This window comes from Acomys minous, assembly GCF_964271855.1.
Source record: "Acomys minous genome assembly, chromosome: 16".
Lineage (NCBI taxonomy): Eukaryota > Metazoa > Chordata > Mammalia > Rodentia > Muridae > Acomys > Acomys minous.
Window position 1 is genome coordinate 63,953,031 of NC_140498.1, and position 22,145 is coordinate 63,975,175.

Consider the following 22,145-nt stretch of genomic DNA (forward strand, 5'->3'; position numbering starts at 1 on the left):
TTAGAGGAACAATGTGTTGTTTTGCAAAGCAGAATTAAATTTAAGGGGATTGGGCCATCTTTCATATATGTAAATTTCCAACAAGCACAAGGATGTAAGAGCATGAACTTGGGCTGTCTTCACCAACAATCAAATCTATAAGACAGGTGGTGAAATCTCTTACTCTGATATATATTGTATTAGAACCTTTGTCAGCGCACCCAGGAGAAGCAAATGTCTACGAAAAGAAAATTCGTGGGAAGAAATCTATTCATGAGTTTGACTTCAAGCCTAGAGAATGACAGTATTTTAAAATGAGCCACAAGAGCCAAAGTGAATAGCCCACCGGAGATACTCGTGACCCATGGACTTTTCTTGATGTTTCAGCCACTTTGAGACCCACTTCCATCTGACACTACCCCAAAGATACTAGTTATTACTCCAAGGAGAAGCATCGATGTTCTTTAATTAACGCTTTCAGGTTAAAGGAGAGTAACAAGAGTGTCGCTCAGAATTCTGCTTCTCAGCTCTGTTCAGACTCAATTTTAATGTCCAATGTGTTTGTGTTTGAGGAATGTAGCTGAACACTGCAGCTAGACAAGGTCATTAGGGAGGCCACCATCTTCCAGAAGGAAAGGACATGTAGATATATGGAAGGAGAAACTCATGTCTGTTCTGTGTGCTGCCCCTCTTGACATCTATGCCTCAGCACAGAGTCTGGGGTGAATCCACCCTTCATTCTTGTTTTACATTCTTTGAGGAAAAGTAGGGGAGGGTTATTTGGTAGCTTTGAAATACAGAGAGACGGGGCTGGAGAGATGGCTCAGCGGTTAAGAGCACTGTCTGCTCTTTCCAGAGGTTCTGAGTTCAAGTCCCAGCAACCACATGGTGGCTCACAACCATCTATACCCTCTGATCCCCCTCTTCTGACCTGCAGGTATACATGTAGATAGAGCACTCATATACATAAAAATAAATTTTTAAAAAAAGTTAAAAAGAAATACAGAGGGCTAGAGAGATGGCTCAGTGGGTAATAGTGCCGCCTGCTCTTCCAAAGGTCCCGAGTTCAATCCCCAGCAACCACATGGTGGCTCACAGCCATCTATAACGTACTGTGATGTGATGCCCTCTTCTGGCCTGAAGGTGTACATGCAGGCAGAACACTGTATACATAATAAATAAATAAATAAATAAATCTTAAAAAAAAAAAAAAAGTCAATATGTTCCAGGTCAGAAGCAGGCAAAGAGCTCCAAGCCAAAGGCTGCTTTTTAAGAACCCCCAGAGGCCACCCTAGTTTGGCAGATGATTCTTATTAGAGCATAAAACCAGCTTAGATACGCTGGGTTCTCTGTGTCTGAGTTGGTCCTGGTAAGTGAAAAGAAATTTGAGAGATCTCCAATCTGAAAGCTTCTCAGGTGCCCAACAGGCCTCCTTGGTACAGTGGACATTGTGGCTTTTGGTCTAAGCATGACTCAATTTGACTGATTTGCTGTCTGGGTCCAAAATGGGCCAGGATGGTGAGAAGCCAGTGGAAAGAGAGCCACACCCAAAGCTACTCAGATACTCCACAGGCTTCATTTGCTTATTTTCTGTGTGTCCTGGATGGGCCAGTTCAGAGAAGAGTAAGTGAAGAGAGGTTCAAGCCTAGAGCTGCTTGCGTCTCCCTCAGGCCTCCTCAGAGTGGTAGGTAATGTGGGGTGCAGCCCATGCCCACCTCATCTCTGCTGGTTAACTATAGGAGAGGAGTGGGCAGAGAGTGATCCAAGCCTGAAGATTCAACATATTAAGTACACTTCTTACATTGTTTATTTCCAATATATTTTCACATCTCTTAATATAACTGTCATTCAAAAGTTTTACCACATTGCTTACATTCATAGGGTTTCTCTGCAGTATGTGTTCTTTTATGAATTACAGTAGGACCATGATGGACAAAGGTCTTTCCACATTGGTTACATTCATAGGGTATCTCTCCAGCATGTCTGCTTTTATGTTTTAGGAGACAGACTGTTACATGCAAAAGCATTATGACATTAGTAATATTTATAAGGTATGAATGAAAGTATAAATTCTTTCATACCTTTGAAGAAAACTGTGCTGTGCAAAGGCTTTACCACATTGACTACATTCATAAGGTTTCTCTCCTGTATGAATTCTTTTATGCATTTTAAGGTTCCTGTGACATGCAAACACTTTACCACATTGATTACATTAATAAGGTTTCTTTCCTGTATGAAGTCTTTCATGCCTTTGAAGATTACAGTGCCGTGAGAAGGCTTTACCACATTGATTACATTCATAAGGTTTCTCTCCTGTATGGATTCTTTCATGCCTTTGAAGATTACTGTGCCGTGCAAAGGCTTTACCACATTGATTACATTCATAAAGTTTCTCTCCAGTATGAAATCTTTCATGCATTTGAAGAGAACAGCGCCATGCAAAGGCTTTACCACATTGATTACATTCATAAGATTTCTCTCCAGTATGGATTCTTTTATGCATTTTAAGGTTCCTGTGACATGCAAAGGCTTTACCACATTGATTACATTCATAAGGTTTCTCTCCTGTATGAACCCTTTCATGCACTTGAAGAAGACTGTGCCGTGCAAAGGCTTTACCACATTGATTACATTCATAAGGTTTCTCTCCTGTATGGATTCTTCTATGCATTTGAAGAGAACAGTGCCATGCAAAGGCTTTACCACATTGACTACATTCATAAGGTTTCTTTCCTGTATGAATTTTCTCATGCCTTTGAAGATGACTGTGTTGTGCAAAGGCTTTACCACATTGATTACATTCATAAGGTTTCTCTCCAGTATGAATTCTTTCATGCATTTGAAGACGACAGGGCCATGCAAAGTCTTTACCACATTGACTACATTCATAAGGTTTCTCTCCGGTATGAATTCTTTCATGCCTTTGAAGATGACAGGGCCATGCAAAGGCTTTACCACATTGATTACATTCATAAGGTTTCCCTCTTGTATGAATTCTTTTATGCCTTTGAAGAGAACTGTGACCTGCAAAGTCTTTACCATATTGCCTACATTCATAAGATTTCTCTCTTGTAAAATTTCTTTCATGTCTTTGAAGGTGACTCTGACATGCAATGGCTTTAACACACTGATCACATTCATATGGTTTCTTTCCAAAATGATTTCTTTCATCCCTCTGAAGATGATCTGGACATGAACCACTTCTACCACATTGGTTATCCTCATGGGTTATTTGTTTAGTGTGTGTTCTTTTATGTATTTGGAGACTACTGTGATGTGCAATGGCTTCACCATATTGAATGTCTTCCTTTGCTTTTTCTCCAATATGAGTTCTTTTATGCCTCTGAGGATGACTGTGATGTGCAAACAATTTACCATGCTGAGTAAATTTAGAGGGTTTTTTCTTCAGTATGACTTCTTTCATTCCTGCAAAGATAATTGGCACACTGATGAATATTTTTATCTCTGTGATTTAATTTTACATTTTGGTCCAATAGTAAAGAAGAATCAGATATTATGGAATGTTCACTTCGCTTACTTTCATGGTGTTCCCATTCATTATGGGTTGTTTTGCATCTTTGAAGATAACTATGATGGTAGAGCATTGATTACATGAACTACATTTACAACATTTTCTCTTAATATATGAGAAGATTTTCATATATTTGAAGAGAAATGGTAGAACTCAGAGCTCTACCACAATGATTGCATTCATAAATTTTCCTATAGTGTGACTCATACTATATTTGCAAAGTGAACTGAGAGAAACAGAAGAATTTCTTATTCCTATTACTTAAGAGAATTTTCTACAGTGTAAGTTTGTGGATTTATTGTCAGTGATGTTGGAAAACCAATTAATTGTAAACTTGTATTTAATTCAGAAAGTCTACACACAATGGGGACTACTATGTATCTACTAATTCTTCTAGGTTAGAGAGAAGCACATTGCTTATTTCAATACCTCTAAGCTCACATGGGTGGCATCCATTGTGACATATGACAGACTTATGAAAAGGAGAATAACAAATGAAAGGGTCCCCACTGCAGTCACAGAGTTTGACTTTTGTTTTCCTTACAGACATACGGCATAAGGATTAAAGTTTCTCCACGATAACATTCTTGCCTCTCATAAACTACCACTCACTAAACTTTGCGACATTCCTGCAAATAATATGAGGAAAACTAGCTTTACTATGGAGCATTTGCTTATTAGATGTTTTGAACATAGACTTATTGCCTATGCCTTGGGCATAGCTTTTATAATATCTAAGTCATATGAGACTAAACACATTAGTGGTTGCATAGTCTAGCTCTCATGGGGCTGTCATTCAAATGGTGACATCTGTTAATGCATGGTTTTCTTGTCTTCTGTCTTTGAGAAATGCTTTGCAATCATAAACCAGATACCTGCCGTTGAGGTACATGGTTTTGTGAGAATTTAATAATCATCAATATACTTAAGGAAGTGCATTTTTACACTGTTGATTTTCCTTAAAACTTGCAGGACATGGGCTGGAGATGGCTCAGAGGTTAAGAACGCTGCCAGCTCTTCCAGACGTCCTGAGTTCAATTCCCAGCAACCACATGGTGGCTCACAACCATCTGTAACATGATCTGATGTCCTCTTCTGCAGATAAAGTACTCATATACAATAAATAAATAAATCTTAAAAAAAAAACTTGCAGGACACATTAAAATTTCTTCAGAGGCATATTTGTATCAACTTGTGTATGCTAATTACCTTTCATGTCTTCTAGACCACTGAAAATGTTCTTAAGAATTGTATTGTGGTCTTCCCAATTGTAGCCTAAAATGTAATAGCAGAAATTGATTAATTTTTTTTTTAAATTAGGCAAAATTTAATAACCACCTTTAGTAAACATTAGAAACGTCACTGATTTATTTACCTCATTCTCAATTGAACTTATAACAAATAACTATATCAAAGAAATACTGTCCTTACATTGTAAAAAGAAAGAAGAAATCACTGTCTTACCTATATCAGTGAGGTTCCTGTAGGTCTCCAGCATCACATCTTTGTAGAGACTCTTCTGGGAAGGATCCAGCAAAGCCCACTCTTCCCGAGTGAAGTTCACATGCACATCATCATAGGTCACTGCATCCTATAACACCGCAGACATGTGTATAAGACAAAGCATGATAGTGACAACACTGTAAACAGATACGTCGTTGACAATAGACTCATGTAATTCTTATGCTTCTTCCTCTTATTTTCTGACACAGATGTTCTAATGTAATCACCAAGGCATTTCAGATAGAAGTTGAATAATGATGCTCACTTCCATCATTCCTGCACCCCTTGAACAGGATACAGCCTTGCAAGAGAAACGCCCATCAACAGACATAGAGAGACAGAGAGACAATCAAGCAGCTCAACACTACTGAACTCATAACACAGAAACTGTATGAGCAACTGCTAACTATAAATATGAAGGGAAGGCTGGGTGTATTTTTTTATGCCTGTAATCCCAGCACTCAGGAGACAGAGGCAGGTGTATCTCATTGAGGTGTGTGCTGGCCTACACTATGCAATCAGCTTCAGCACAGCATGAGGTTCATATGAAGACCCTGACTTCTCTCAAAAAAAAAAAATCAAGAAATCAAACAAAAAAGATAGAAAGAACTCAGAGTTGTTTACTGAAGTTCCTACTAGGTCACACACATTCACCCCAGCTCTGTATTCCTCTTCTGGAAACCTCAAATGCCTCAGTTTAAAATGTAACATCAATAACATCTCTCTAATAGAAAAATGCATGTTTAAGCAGTTACAAATGGACAGATGGATGTATGAGCGATATAAATTTTTATCGTAAATAAACCACATAGGGCAGGAGAGATGGTACTCCAGAGCTCTTGTGGGTCCTGCAAATAATCGGAGTCCATTGCCACTATTTAGATTAGAGGCTCACAACTACCCATTATACCATGGTCAGATTTCTGAGACCATCCTTGGACTACTATAAGCATTAGGCACACATCATGCACATATTCATGCATATAGGCAAAATACACATTTATTCAAAAAATTCAAAACAACTGTAACAGGTAGAAAGAATGTCAGACACCTGAAACCCAATGATGTAAAAGGCTCCTTTAGTATTAATGTCTTAAACACAGGCCATCCTGAGAAACAACATATACTCTATGACACATTTCAAAATTCAAGACAAGGATGAAAAGAAATACAACAGCATATGCTTGCATATACCTACACGCCAATTCCATCTGCTAATAATATTAAAACAAAACAAGCCAGGCATTTTGGCTCACATCAAACCTCAGCATTCTGTAGACAGAGTCAGATGGATCTCTAAGTTCAAGGCCTGATTGGTCTACACAACCTACTTTCTGGAGAACAAGGGCTACACAGAGAAATTTTGCCTTAAAAATAAAAACAATTATCAACAAAAGCATGTAAAAAATATCCTGCTAGCCAAACAGCATTGAACAGCTTTTACTGATCCTTATGTGATTTAGGGATAGAGTATACAATACTCAGGGCATGACAGCACAAGATGGAAGCTGCCTGATGAGTTTCAATCACAACACAGCAGACACAAAGAACAAGAAATGGATTGAGTCTATAGACACTCACAACCCATCCCCTATAAGGTATTTAGAAAGGCTCCTCTTATAGAAGCTTCCATAAGCTCCAAAAAAGAATGCAATAAAATAAAGACATCATCCTAACTGGGAGCTTTTAATTGAATCAACTACACTCTGACCCTGGTTACCACAGGCTCATGGTCATCCCATGATGAAAATACATCGAGTCTAGATTCGATGATCCTACTGGTCTCCAACAGCCCGTACAGTGTTCAAATGTCCAAAGGCTCCTTTGACAGTCATGGCAATCTCCTGACTGCCACATCTTGTAAAATCAGAAAAGAAGCAATATCTTCAGAACATACAATGGCACAGAAGAGCTGTTCCCATCCCAATAAAGAACAATGCGTACACAGTGAGGGAAGACTGGACTAACAAAAGTAAAGTAATAGAGCAAACACCAAATCGTGTCCGTCTGACTCAGACATATGGGGCTTCAGTTTCAAAGGGCAGAGTCAGCCCTATGCACACAAGTTCTCAAATATCCGCCAGTTTGTTTATTTCTACTCCCTACATGCATCTCTCCATGGCAGATTTCTCATAGTTTTGCTATCTCAACATCTTAAGCTCTCAAAATTCGACTTGGGATTCATCCTCAAAGCTTCATGCAGTAAACTCTCAGTATCTTCACTGAACATCTGATTCTCCCGAAGATAACTGGCTGAAAAAGTGCTGAATGGAAACAAGCAGGAAGGATCCAGGACCTTAACTTTTGTATCTCCCTTGTTTCCATAACCGGTAGAGCATGAAGGATCCTGCCAAGTTGGCTTCTAAATTCTGATGGGCTGTACCATACTGGACCACACTTGTAGCAGATTTTATGTGAATTTCCTTTCTGGGAGCAGGAATCACTTTGTGTATCTTCCATTCATTCAAAGCTTAGAAGTAGAGAGTGATAACCTTAGGGCACCTTCTTCAGCTTCTAATACACAGCAAGGCCCTTCTTTTTAATGGTGATAATGTCCTTGAAAATCCCTGCCTCTGTCTCATCATTTGACGGCCACCTGCACCTACATACTGCTGTTTGTCTCTACAAACCACAGGCTTTGCGTTTATCTCAGCCTCTCTTGTTGCTTATTTTCACCGTAGTCCTGAATGAGTCACTAGTAATAATAATCCAACAGATTCAAGATTCCGTCTAAGAAATCAACCCATTATTTTAAAGTTCTGCCTTACTCAATTCCTCAGGGCATGGGCAGAATTAGAATGTTTCGGGGCCAAAATATCACAGAAATGACCTCTAGCTAAATTCTTTTCATGGAGTCTATTTTCCATTGAAACCCTATGACCTCAACTTTCTACGTCTACATTACTCTCGACACTCTGCTCTCCCGTGTCCTACAAGAACAGCAGACTAAGTTCTGTCTACAGCTTTCCATGCCTTTTCCATATCAAGTCTTTCTGTGTTCCACGTTCCTTCAAAAGATAAGATTCCCAGGTTCTGCCCAGCATCAAAATAACTTCTTGTGTACCACTTTTGCTAATAACTTGCTTCTCAGGTAATGAACAGTTTTTGTGGATGGTTTTGTGGGATCACGGGCCATGACTCTGGGAGCTTAGCACAGAGACACAAGCTAGAAAATGAAGGCAAAGACCATGGAGAAACACTGTTCCATAGCTTGTTCTCTCCTCGGTCAGCATCTCATGTTCACCTGGCCCTTTTATGCAGCCCATAGCCACTTGTTGTGGGATTTTGCCACCCTCAGTGGAAGAGTCTTCCCACGTCAATCAACAATCAACACAATTTTTCACAGACATAGCAAGGAACCAGTGTGATGGGAGCATGCCCCCTCCCCTGAGGCACCCTCAGATAATAGTTTGCTTTGGATGTAGAGAACCAAATCTAATTAGGATACAGAAAAGGTAATATATTAAGAAGTTTTAATAATCCAAACCAATGTGCTAATTCCAGCTTTCACTTAAGTAGCAAAACCACAAACATTGATGATTACAACAACCAGAAAACACAGATTTGCTAAGAAATGAAGAGAGGCAAGTCTGTAGAATCCAGAAGAGAAAACCAAAACTGTTTCTAAAAAAAAACAAAACAAACAAACAAACAAACAAAACAAGTCCAGAAACCAACAAAAATTCAAGGAAATCAAGCCGGGCGTGTTGGCGCACACCTTTAATCCCAGCACTTGGGAGGCAGAGGCAGGTGGATCGCTGTAAGTTCGAGGCCAGCCTGGTCTACAAAGCAAGTCCAGGACAGCCAAGGCTACACAGAGAAACCCTGTCTCAAAAAAACAAAAAAAAATTTTCAAGGAAATCATAGAATAATAATTTCAATTTTCAGGAGACAAAATCTCAGCACTCGAGGAGTCAGAGGCAGGTGGCTATCTGTGAGTTCAAGGCCATCCTGGTCTACAAAATGAGTCCAAGATAGTGAAGGCTACACAAAGAAATCCTGTCTTGGGGAAAAAAAGAATTCCATTAAATCTTTTTTCTCAAGGGCTTTCATATTTGTTTCTATATCGAGCATTGTCTCCTGTAGCTCACCCTTTCCCAGGCTGCTCAGGTAAGACTTGATTTGACCACCTAATCCTGCCTCTCCTGCCTAGCGCCTGGAAGACGGTTCTGCAACTCAGTTTTGGTTTCTCAAGACAAGGTATCTCTGTGTAGCCTTGCCTGTTCTGGATTCATGTTGTAGATCAGCCTGGCCTTGGACTCACAGAGATCCACTTGCCTCTGCCTCCTGGAGGGCTGACCTTAAAGGCGTGTACCACTGCACTTGGTGAGGAAGTAAATTCTTAATGACTGAGAAACATTGGGGAATAGAAACAAATAGGAGATTAGAGCAGTGATGGATTTTTTAAAATGAAATTTAAAAGTAACATCAACAATTAATTTTTTAAACAGATGAATATAACTGCAAAAACAGATAGGCTTACTGACATTGAAAAACATCACTCCAGGCTGTCTTAGAGGGAATGGCATTAGAAAAATATGTTAGCTGCTGACATCTGTAACCTGACACAGTCACAGACAATAGCCTGGGTCTCAAATTTCTAAGCTGATATAACCATGTTAACTAGGACTTCACTTAACTGCATAGGACAGTTCATATATTGGAAAGTCAGTGTTCCCTGCCTCAAGCTAACCTATCCAAATTGGACAACCACCAATCCAATGTTTTCACTCATATGAATGGATTAATACATCTTGGGAAATTACAAAATTACTTACCCTGTGGAATTCAGGCCCTTCTTAAAATGGTGACCCCTGCAGCTGACTCTCTTAAACTTTCTTACACTATCTCTTACCCTGTGATATAGATATTGACTACCTTGTTTCACCCTGCAGTGCACACAGTAAACTGTTCCTCCTCTTCAGGTCTGAAAGAAGAAGCCAGGCACCATATGGAAACACTTTTCCTGTTACTGCAGTTGACAGTTCACTACAGGACTCAAATAGGTAGTTTCAAGACTCTGATGTGGTACAGCCATTTAGGAAGAAACAGAGGAAGTTTACCTAAGAGAAAAGCAAGGTCACTGCCTGGGGAGCAACCCACTGGAATCAAGTTGATCTAAGTTAACATAGATTGTCACAGAAACATTTTTCTAAAGGCATGAAATGCAATTGTCCGAGAATTACTATGCCTTCCAACAGCATGCATTCCGCTCTGGCTAATGCTCAGAGAAGAGCCAGCTGAGAACAGATTTTGCATTTCATGTTTACTGTCAGCCTAATGTCTCTTTGAGGTTCAGGACCCAGGTTATGTTTTAAGCTATTTAAATATGGACTGGAAGCCGGGCGTGGTGGCGCACGCCTTTAATTCCAGCACTCGGGAGGAGAGGCAGGTGGATCGATGTGAGTTCGAGGCCAGCCTGGTCTACAAAGCAAGTCCAGGACAGCCAAGACTAACACAGAGAGACCCTGTCTCGAAAAATAAATAAATAAATAAATAAATAAATATGGACTGGAAGGGCAAGTCTAGACATGCAGACAGATGGAAGATTTGCGTAGCAAAGATATTCCCTGAGATGTTTCACTACCCCAGTGCCCTCAAACAGCAGGTCATTATTCAGTGACAGGCTCCTAGGTGGAAGGTTCTAGAAGATGAAAAGATAGGAAAAGTAGAAGGCAGGAAGTATAAAAGATAGGGTGGGGAGGTCTTGCACAAGCTATCTCTTACACCATGTAAGCTCCTTAGGAATCTGGTATACTACTTACAGGGGGGAAAAAATGAAATAATTAGGAAACTTCTAAGAACTCAGCATAAATTATCCTACAATGGAATAAACTCAGGAGGAGCCTAATAAAGCAGTGCTGCTCAAGGGGGACATAGGGTATCTGGAAGACATTACTGACCAAGCCAATAGTGGCTTTGGACCTGATAAACATAGGACCAAACAGTGGGATGAGTTTGGTTCTCGGGCCATAAAACAAGCCTTCCACAAAGGCCCTGGCCGCAGACCAAGATAAGCTCTCCTGTACATGTTTCTGAAAGAAGGAGCTCTACTTTATTCTTAATACACCAGGGGCCTTAGGGATAGATCCCAATGCCTAGCTAACAGGCTGTTTCTGGTTCTGCAAAGCATGTTCCTGTAGTTGTGCATTTGAGAAAGATCTAGGACATTTTCTATTCTTTTGGGCCTATGAGTAAGCCTTGCTTGATTAGGTCAGTGATCAACACAACAGAGTTTTTCCTCTGTTTCTTCTCTCTCTCCTCCCCCCTCCCTCCCTCTCTCCCCCCCATCTCTCCCCCCCCCACCCCGTCTGTATGTTTGTTTGTTTGTTTTTCAAGACACAGTTTCTATGTGTATTCTTGGCTGTCCTGAACTTCCATTGAGGGCCAGGCTGGCCTTGAACTCACAGTCATCTGCCTGCCTCTGCCTCCCTAAGTGCTGGGATTATAGACATGTGCCAAGCACCTGGCACATTTTTCTTTTTCAAAGTGTTGTCACCAAATGTAGTATGGCCCATGTGGCATAACTACGCTTGTTTCAAGAAGAAAAACTGAAGTTTTATGGCATGCCAGACCTTAATGTTGTTGTGACGCTGTAATGCCCACCTTGATCAGCTTGTAGGAGGCCAGTTTTGTCCGGAGCCAGCCCAGGGTCATTCAAGGCTAAAAGAATCTACTAGCTGAGGCAAAATTCTGATGCCCCATTCCAAAGCTAAACTTCCTCATTTCAGCCTCTGCACAACTTCCTTATTTCAGCCTCTGCATAACTTCCTCATTTCAGCCTCTGCATAACTTCCTTATTTCAGCCTCTGCACAACTTCCTTATTTCAGCGTCTGCACAACTTCCTTATTTCAGCCTCTGCATAACTTCCTTATTTCAGCCTCTGCATAACTTCCTCATTTCAGCCTCTGCATAACCTCCTCCTTTCGACCTCTGCAGATGTTGTTTAGCTGGGTTGGCTCGGGACTTTCCAAGAGATAGTTAGCTAAAATAAGATAGGAATTGTTTCAAGATGAACCACCGGATGTTCCCCTGCTGAGATCACCTGGAGGCATTCTCAGACCCCTCCCCTACTGCTTGGCTCCTGCTTCCACCCCATATAAGCTTTTGCTTTCGATTCAATAAACAGACCTTGATAGGAGTTCTACTTGGTCTCGTCTCCTTCTTTCTCGTCCCATCTTTTCAGGTATGGCTCCCCTCGCGACCCCGTAATTACTGGTCCTGCTGGACGGGACAAGTTTTTTTTAGGTTTTTATGTGAAGATGGGCCTAGTAGCTGATTGAATGAAAGGGGGTCTCCATTGTCATGGTTTGGAGACAAATTTCTGGACAATCCTTTCACAAAAACATGTGTTTCCTAGATGTCTAATCTCTAACAGGCTTGAGTAGCATACTTACTACTTTTCTTTTTTTCTTTTTTCTTTTTTTTTTTTTTTCGAGACAGGGTTTCTCTGTGTAGCCTTGGCTGTCCTGGACTCGCTTTGTAGACCAGGCTGGCCTCGAACTCACAGCGATCTGCCTGCCTCTGCCTCCCGAGTGCTGGGATTAAAGGCGTGCGCCACCACCGCCCGGCTCTTACTACTTTTCTATGAGGTGTTTTGGAGGAATCTCCCTGTTTGTTAAACTGTAGTTGGTGCCACTTAGTAGTTTTTAAGCATTGGTAAAGCCTTTATATCATAAGTTCTTCTCGCCCACATCACAGCTTATTATTGGAGTGCTACAACCTCTAGAAAATTAACTCCTAATGGATCTTAAACCTAAATGGTAAATGCTAAGGACAGAAATTGTACATATATTAGAGAGGCTAGGTCTCTCCAGGTGGATTCCTGGGAAGGACGTTTCTACACAAAAGCCCATGCTACAAAACTTTTATGCAGCTACAGCCCACACAGTGAAGTTTCTCAGAGGCCACCACTGGATCCAGAGCATGCCTAGAGCCACAGTGAACTTCAAGGTCACAGCATGTGGGGGCACTTTACCAACCAGGCCCAGGAAGAACTTGTCACAACAACTCCTGCTGCTCATCTGCCTGCTCCTCCCTTTGTGGGCAGTGACGGTGCAGTCACCATGCTGTGACTTGGCAGCTTTCCTAGGCTTCCCTCACAACACCTAGCACCCTCCATCAGAGCCCATCACAGGGATCCATTCAAGCCCACTCAGACACACACATCAACTTTAAGTCTATACTGACATGGAGCTGAATCGGGCACCTGAAAGTACCAGGCTTCTCTTCTTCTTGCAGACATGCCTGGAGGCCCTGATTGGCCAGTCAGGTTTGAGTGACATGAGCATCTCCCTCAGGATTAGATTGTGCTTGAAGGGATACAGCATAATAGTTCCAGGCTCAGGCTTCCAGTCCAGGGCCCTACCTTTTCCAGATCTCTAGAGATTTGCCTTTAAGTAGCGACTCCTGCCTCACCTCAGATAGCCTACCCATGTGTCTTCCCACCGAGATGGAGGCAGGACACACCACTCCAGGTAGCTCTGCTCAGCAGCCTGGTTCTCCCTGATGGAGACAGTAAAAAAAAGAAAGTAGTTTCTAGCTCTGAGGTAAAAGGTATCATTTTAAAGCAACTGGCCTTTGAAAATGCTACACCTACTTGTCAGTCATTACTGAGACCAATTAGAGAGTGTGGAAATACTGATTTTATTAATGCGTGCACTAAAGTTACTTCCTCACATGCCCAAGGTGTAACTGTTATAGCTGCTCTGCAAGGCTAGACTGCTACCCAGTTTCTAGCTAGATAAGAAAAAAGGAAATCTAAGCCAGGCATGGTGGCGCACGCCTGTAATCCCAGCACTCAGGACGCAGAGGCAGGTGACTGCTGTGAGTTCGAAGCCAGCCTGGTCTACAAAGCGAGTCCAGGACGGCGAAGATAACATAGAGAAGCCCTGTGTCGAAAAACCAAAAATAAATAAATTAATTAGTTAATTGCCAGGGACCAAACAGCCCGTGGCCGACCCCCACCCATTCAGCATCTGCAGCAAACATCCGGCTGGGCCACTCATTAGGCATGCAAGGCATCCGGCTTAGCCCTGAGAAGAGAGCGATCCAATCCTGAGATAACCACAGAGACATCCTGCTTTGCCTCACCTAGGAAAACCCCTCCCCCTGCAGATGTTCCCGGGGCTCAACCCCAGAAGATTTTGTACTTTTCCATTACTCTCCTTGCTTACCCCGCCCTCCCTAAAGCAGGTTTTAAAAAGCCTGCCCTCACCTTCAATAAACGGCTCTTGACAAGCTACTGTTTGCTTGAGCCCTGCATCTCTCTCGCCCATTTCTTTATCCACAGGTTGCGACCCCCCTCGGCCCCCCAATAACTGACCAGCTGGACTGGTTATGTGGACTAGTTAGTTAATTAAAAAAGAAAAAAGGAAATCTGATCAAGGGATCATGGCTTACAGATGCTAGTCATACAGCAAGTCTGGACATATTAGCAGACAATGTGCTAATAAGGCAGGAGATCCACGAAGTCTACTACTCCTGATCCCACTTGGGGTCCAGATCCAAGCTCACCTCCTTTGCTATGCCTTCCCTGCAGGAGAGGACAGCACTGCAAGAGGAAACGGTGCTCCCTTATCTGCTGTTCCTGTAGCTCCTAAATATGTGAGACACCGTTGAACCAGGGACACTGGGTGAGGGGAGCACCCAGGTCTCCCAAATAACAAAGGCCACCTGACGGCCTTAGACAACCTGTCCAGTTGTCACCAAGGAACTATTCAACAACTGTAACAGGCAACTCTAGGCAGTATGAGACTGGAACTCTGTTCCAACTCTGTACAGATAATAAATATGGTCTCTGGGGTGATTGATTCTGATTACAGTGGAGAAATTTTTCTTCTTCTGTTTTTGAAAGATTTTGTTTGTTTGATGTATGAGCATCCTATCTGCATGTACACCTGCCTGCCAGGAGAGGGCATCAGATACCGGTATAGATGATTGTGAGCTACCATGTGGTTGCTGAGAATTGAACTCAGGTCCTCTGGAAGAGCAGAAAGTGCTCTTATCCACTGAGCCATCTCTCCAGCCCCCAATGTTGGTTCTTGAAAGTAAAAATCAGACATACGGAGAATATCACAAGACATTAGAACAATAATTGAAGGCAGGGAAGCCTTCAGCCTGGGCTACCATCACCTCCTGTCATTCAGAAGATGATAATAGTATTGTCATTGAATCCCCAAGATTGCCTTTTTCCATTCTACTGTACGCTTCTGTCAACACTTTGCCTTTTGTTTAACTTCACCTAACGTTCAGAGACCCTATTGAAGATACTAGTGAGAATCGTATCCCTGTAAGAGCGTAATATCCACAAACCTCTAACAAAGAATAGAGAGATATATGGACCCATATGATTCTGAAAAAAGTTCAAATACACTCGTCATTTTACCTACGGTCTGCCACCAACATCCAGACCAGACAAACTTAGATAAAGACACATGAAGAGGATAGAAATAAATGTTAAGAGCTAGTTTACCAATAATGGAGGTAAAGATGTGCCTCCTGATGCATATTTTATATACAACCTGGTTAGACAGACACTGACAAATGACAAGAGAACTTCCTATATGCTCCAGAGTTCTCACTTCCTCCTTCCTTTGTTGCAGCCTCCAAGCAGTGTTTCCCCTGGTACAAGAGCCTAAGAAAGACAGCTCAGAAGACGATATAATGTCTGGGGGAAAAGTTAACCTAGGAGGAGAAATCTAACTTGGAGAAGGAGGCAAAAAGTACCCTAATTCTTTTTTGTTGTTTGGTTTTTTTGTTTTGTTTTGTTTTTGTTTTGTTGTTTTTTGAGACAGGGTCTCTCTGTGTTAGCCTTAGCTGTCCTGGACTCACTTTGTAGACCAGGCTGGCCTCGAACTCACAGTGATCCGCCCGCCTCTGCCTCCCGAGTGCTGGGATTAAAGGCGTGCGCCACCACGCCCAGCAAGTACCATAATTCTAACTGGTCCCCCCCACATGGCCCCACAACACTTACCTTCCAACCATGCCCACCTCTTAGCATCTCTAATCTTCTTCCTCAACCTAATGCTAACGACTTCCCATCACATTCTTTCATTGAAACCTTGAAGAAACTTCTGCCCCGCCCCTCCTCACATTTACAGGAGGCCACACTGCCCTGGCTTCCATACCTGGTGCACAATTGGTAGTTGCTTTGTATATGAAGGAGCCTGAGAAGCTGGCTATACCATAGTGGAGGATGCTAAGGTCTTGAGGCACAGGTCCTCCCTGCAAATACCACTAATCAACAGGCCAAGCTAACAGACATTACCCCTGCCTTCCAGTTGGCACAGGGACAGTCCTGAAATATTCATACAGACCACAAATATGCCTTTCCTATCCTCCTGTCCCATGCAGCCATGTGGAGAGAGGGCAGGTTACTAACAAGAGAGTGAGGACCTATAACTAATGCAGACCAGGTCACGGCCATGCTAAAAGCCTCCCACATTTCCACATCTATTGGAATTGTCCACCCTAGGTCACACCTGAGTGGCAATTCCATAGTCTCTAAAGGAAATAACTGGACTGATGAGGCAGCTAGGGCTGTGGCCTTTGGAAGCCTAAACTTGTCTCAGCCATCACTAGAAATCCACACCCTACAACCCTCACACCCCACATCACCTCCTGATACTCGTCAAATTCTGATCTGTTCACCCTAATATCCAAGCCTGATGTAACTTTGTTAAAACCCACTACAGCCTACTGCCATGAACTTAAACATCTTAAAGACTATTACTACCTCCTGTTACACCTGTCAGGTGTCAAATCCTAACTCCAGGTATCGTAGCCCCCCTGTCCATAGTCTCCAAGTTAGGGGCTCCCTCCCTGGGACTGACTGGCAACATGAGTTTACCCACATGTACACAGTCATGCATGCCTAGTATCTACCCGTCCTGGTAGACACAGTCTCAGGATGGGTGGAGGCCTTTCCCACTACCAACACCTCCTTCCAGAGAACACCCATCACTCTGGAGTCTCTGGCTTCATCCAACTGGACAATGATCCCGAGTTCACATCTCCCGTTTCCAAGACCTTACCTAAAGCCCTAAACATTCCTTGCTATTTTCATATCCCATACTACCCACAGTTCTCAGGAAAGATAGAGCCAGCTAACTGGTCTTTAAAAAATATTCTCATTAAACTGTCACCGAAATTTCACCTTGACTGGGTGACATTCCTGCCACTAGCTCTATTCACACTGAGGGCTCTCCCCAAGAAACCTGTTTCTATTTCACCCTTTGAGCTCATTTCAGGACAACCAGTCCGAACATCCGTTTTTGGTTGTTTTTTTTTTTTTTCACTTAAATCAGCACCCCTCCCTGACCATGTGCTCACCCCCTTACTCTGTCATCTCTGCTCCCTACTATGAGACTTTACTGACCACCATCTACCCAACCCCTGTCCCTCCCCTGTCAACACTGGAAATCATCAGGTCCTTTGTCTCCTCCAGACCAATGTCCCTCAGCTCTTTCTACTAAATAGCAGAGCCACACAAGCAGAAGATCCTCTTTCACCTCACAGCTACCCTGGAAAAAAGTCCATAAAACCATGTGTGTACTTTTGGCCTATCGTGAGTTTGTTATTGTTTTTGTTGTTGTTTGGGGGGGGTGGTTGGAGACAGGGTTTCTCTGTGTAGCCTTGGCTGTCCTAGACTCATTTTGTAGGCCAGGCTGGGCTTGAACTCACAAGATTCCGCCTGCCTCTGCCTCTGCCTCTCCCTCCTGAGTGCTGGGATTAACGGCCTGCATGACCACACCCGCCTCCTTTTCGCCTATTTTTGGGGTCATCTTATAAAGAGAATTCCTTCCATCTGCTGCCTCATGTGTCTCCAGAGACAGTTTCTGTGTGCTCTTCCCCAATAAAACCACTTACATGGATCTGCCATATGGCGTGACTGCTGAGTTCGCCGTTCAGCTCCGCTACACAAATCCTGATACCTGGGAGTAAACCTAGGCTTTCTGCATATTAGGTAAGTGTTGTCCCACCAATCTATATTCCCAGACCTTCACAGAAATTTTACACACAATTTCAATTAAAAACAACCCTGACATCGGGTCTGGTGGTGCACGCCTTTCATTCCAGCACTGGGGAGGCAAAAATAGGCAGATCGCTGTGCGTTGCAGAACAGCCTGGTCTACAAAGCGAGTCCAGGACAGTCAAGGCTACACAGAGAGATCCTGTTTGGGGGTGGAGGGAACCACAGTTATGGTACATAAGCTTTTTAAGAACAGCATCTTGTAAAATAAAAAATAGAATAGCACCTTGTATACCTCTTAAAGGGGGTAACTAGAAATAAGGGGAGACATTTATGACATCAGGAGAAACTCTGCTACACTCAAGAGGAGTCCAGTGAAACAACCTGCAGAAGGGAACACAGGGCACCTCAGGGGCATCACTGGTCAAGCCCACAGAGCCCTTGGGACTGAGAACCAGAGTAGTGACAAGACTTGGGTCCTCAGGAGCTGAAGCAACACCTCCCCAAAGGTCCTGGCCTCAACTTTCCCAGCTCTCCCAAGCATTGGCCCTGGCTGTAGAGGAGTTCTGCTTTATTCTGAATACTTGAGCAGCAAGTTAGAGGCGTGCCCTTTGCATGAAGATGGGCCTAGTGGCTGGTCATAGTAAGGGGTGACTCCTTTGCCATGGTTTAGAGCCAAATGTCTGGACAATCCTAGTGAGTAAGCATATAATACATCCCAGCATCCTAACCTCTAACAGGCTGGGTGAGCATACTCCTTATCTGTGGGGTATTTTTAAGGCAATCCTCCCTCACCTAAATCCTACTGGGTGTCTCTTACTGTTTTCTAAGCATGGGCAAATGCTTTCCATCATCAGTTCTATTTTCTCCATCACAGCTTAACACTGCGGTGCTCCCCAACGCATGTGATGCCTTTTACAACCTCCACAAAACTAACTCCAAATGGATCTTACACCTAAATGTCAAAGTCTAAGGGCAGAACTTGTAAAAGATCTTAGAGAAACTAAGGTTCTCCGAGTTTGGCATCCTGCCTGAGATGTTTCTATACCCCAGTCCTGACCCAAAAGCTTTGCTCAAATGCAGCCCCCATAGTAAAGTTATTCAAAGGCCACAGCAGCGTTCAGGAAGTGACTAGGACCACAAGGGACCTCACATGTGGCACAATCTGGCCTATGCTTACAACCCCAGGGAGGAAGCACCACACCACACCAGCGGCTGCTGCTCACCTTCCTGCTCTTCCCCGTGGTGGGCAGCGACCCTGAATTCGCCATGCCGCAACTTTGGAGCTTGCCTGAGCTTCCTTCACAGCGCCCAGCAGCAGTGCTCAGAGCACAGCACACTAACCCATTCAACACAGCTCAGCTTTCCAGCTGAACCTGCAGCTCAGCGCCCGGCAGAACCCGCCTTCTCTGTGTGCTGGCAGGCCACCTGGAGGCCCTGATTGGACAGTGAGTTTTGAGTGACACGAACACTTCCCTTAGGCAGAGAGTGTGCCGCTGGAGGGACACCTCATTATTTACCGGCCCAGACTTCCAGCCCATTTCCACACAGTAAGAGATTTGCGTTTCAGCAGCACTAGTGTCTGTCCTCCAAAAGCGAAACTCTCTGTTTTCCACGCGAGACTCACCTCACCTCTCCTGCAAGCTCTGCTCAGCAGCCTGCTGCTCCCTTCCGGGGACAGTGACCCTCCACTCACCATGTCGGGACGTTGGAACTTGCTCGAGCTTCCTCACAACAGTCAGCAGCAGAGCTCAGAGCACAGCACAGCAAACTTCTCGAGCCCGCTCAGCTTCTGAGCTGAACCTGCTGCAAGGCTCTGAGAAGAACCCGCCTTCGCGTTTGACTGGCAGGTCTAACTGGAGGCCCTGATTGGCCAGTTCATTTTTTTTTTTTTTCGAGACAGGGTTTCTCAGTGTAGCCTTGGCTGTCCTGGACTAACTTTGTAGACCAGTCTAGCCTCGAACTTACAGCGATCCTCCTGCCTCTGCCTCCGGAGCGCTGGGATTAAAGGCGTGAGCCACCACCGCCCAGCTGGCCAGTTCATCTTAAACGACATAAGTGCTTCCTTTAGGGCTAGAGTGTGCTGCAGGAACGCAGAATCGCGGTTCCTGGCCCCAGGCTTCCTATCCAGGGACAAGCCTTTTCCAGAAGTGCAGAGGTTTGCATTTCAGTAGCACTGCCCTCCAATAGCCTTAACGTCGTCTTTCGGACTAGCCTAGGGAGGACCCACCACTTGAGCTTCTTCCGCTCAGCCACAGGCTCCTCCCTCCTGTTTGTGCACAGAGACCCTGACTTCACTGTGTCACAGCACCCAGCAGGCACCTCCCCTTCTTCCTCCTGTACCTAGGTGGGTAACTTGCAGAGCCCATTACTCAATTGGCAGTGAAATTATCAATCGGTCTCACAATTAAAGAGAGATTTTAGGAGACACGACTTCTGTTTTGTTTCTTCAAGCTGGGTTCAGGTAAACTCCTGCAACGTGTTACCTGGTAGGAATCAGGCAACCCTGAGAGAAGAGGGAAACCTAGCATCCTCTGTAGAGCACTGTTAGCTGCAGCTCTTCCTCAGTGGGAAAGTGAAAAACAAATACAGGGCTGTGTTAGTCAAGGTTCCCCAGGTGAATACAGCTGATAGAATGAGCCGCTCTGTGTATGTGGAAAGGGGGTTTCTGTCTCACTGGCTGTGGTCCCACTAGTCCAACAGTGGCTGACTAACAATGGAAAGTTGAGGAATCCAGTAGACGTTCAGTCCGTGTGTCTGGATGTGTCCGTTGGTCTTCAGTATATAGCAGAATCCCAAAGAAGAAGCCGCTAATGTCGTAAGAGATGAACTTACTAGCCAGAGCTAGGGCAAGCAGACAAAGTGAAAGAACTGTCGTTTGCAATGTCCTTCATGTATGTAGGATGCCATCAGAAGCTATGGCCTAGATTAAAGGTGAATCTTATCATCTCAAGAGATCCAGATTAAACAAGAGTTTTCCTACTCCAAATGCTGTGATTAAGGAAAATTCCCCACAATATCCAACTCTTTGGGTTTAGTTAATTCCAGATGGAGTCCAACCCAGAATAGGCATCACAACAGCCGAGATAGAAGAACTAAGAGAGAGTTTTCCCTGTGACAGGCAAGGAGAGCATGAGAGTTGTTTCCATGACAATGGTTTTCTTCAACACAAGACAGCTCAGGACTATCTGGTACTCAAGGTTCAGGGGTTCTGACACCATGTCCGGTCTCTGTGACTGAGAGACATGAAAGGAGCACAAAGACATACACACAGGCAAAAGACTCGTACACAGTGGTCTGTCTGTCTCTGCCTCGGGAGTGCTGGGAATAAAGGCGTGCGCCACCACGCTCGGCTTGGCGTTTTATGTTATAAACAGTCTCATCAGGATTGGCATATTTTGGTCAGATAAAAGATAGGTTTTACAGCCGGGCGTAGTGGTGCATGCCTTTAATCCCAGTACTGGGGAGGTGGGGGGTGGGGGAGACAGAGGCAGGCAGTCGCTGTGAGTTCCAGGCCAGCCTGGTCTACAAAGTGAGTCCAGGAAGGCCAAGGCTACACAGAGAAACCCTGTCTAGAAAAAAGAAAAAAAATTGGTTTTACTCTCTAAGAGTTTAAGAAAGATATGTATTTACATAATAATGTCTCGCATAGACTTATATTTTTGAGTATTTCTTTTTCAGTTAGTGGAACACCTTGGGAAAGATTAGATGTGTGCCCACTTTTTCTTTTTATTTGTTTTGTTTTCGAGACAACGTGTCACTGATTATCATTGGCTGTCCTGGACTCCCTTTGTAGACTAGGCTGGCCTCGAACTGACAGCGATTCACCTGCCTTCGCCTCCCAAGATCTGGGATTCCAGGTGTGTGCCACCATGCCTGGCATGTGGCCAATTTAAGGAGGTATGTCAAGAGGATGGACACACGCGTACATATATGTATTTAATTTGGAAAGCTGACTGTAACAAAATTATATATTTTCCTTTGGTAACTTGTGGTAAAAAAAAAATCAAGAGTTACACATTTAGATATAATTTTATTTTTAATCAACTTTAAGTATGCCAGAATTGCCTACAAGCATTAATGTGTTTCTAAATAACTCATAACATTTCATTTGAATTACCATGCTTTAATTTGGGCTTATGTGCTTCTACTGAAGA

At 43.5% G+C, this 22,145-nt stretch overlaps 1 protein-coding gene and 1 long non-coding RNA gene across 7 annotated transcripts; one reads left to right on the forward strand and one right to left on the reverse strand.

The window, feature by feature from the left end:
* Positions 1-1,776: 1,776 nt before the first annotated feature.
* On the reverse strand, positions 1,777-19,875 carry LOC311585617 (uncharacterized protein). Of its 6 annotated transcripts, none has more exons than XM_084761041.1 (4): positions 19,685-19,875; positions 4,943-5,102; positions 4,721-4,786; positions 1,777-3,405 (listed from the first exon to the last, which is right to left on the reverse strand). In XM_084761041.1, the coding sequence occupies exons 1-4, from the start codon at positions 19,685-19,687 to the stop codon at positions 2,192-2,194; spliced, it is 1,443 nt and encodes a 480-aa protein (XP_084617167.1). In that variant the 5' UTR covers positions 19,688-19,875; the 3' UTR covers positions 1,777-2,191. The 6 variants fall into 6 exon arrangements, with proteins under 6 accessions (XP_084617167.1, XP_084617168.1, XP_084617166.1 ...); XM_084761042.1 differs by having other exon boundaries at positions 19,621-19,875; XM_084761040.1 differs by having other exon boundaries at positions 4,742-4,786; positions 4,976-5,102; positions 19,616-19,875.
* Positions 11,335-13,948, forward strand: LOC311585777. The gene is made up of 2 exons (XR_014775346.1): positions 11,335-11,643; positions 12,254-13,948. It is a non-coding gene; the product is annotated as an uncharacterized lncRNA (long non-coding RNA).
* Positions 19,876-22,145: the final 2,270 nt, after the last annotated feature.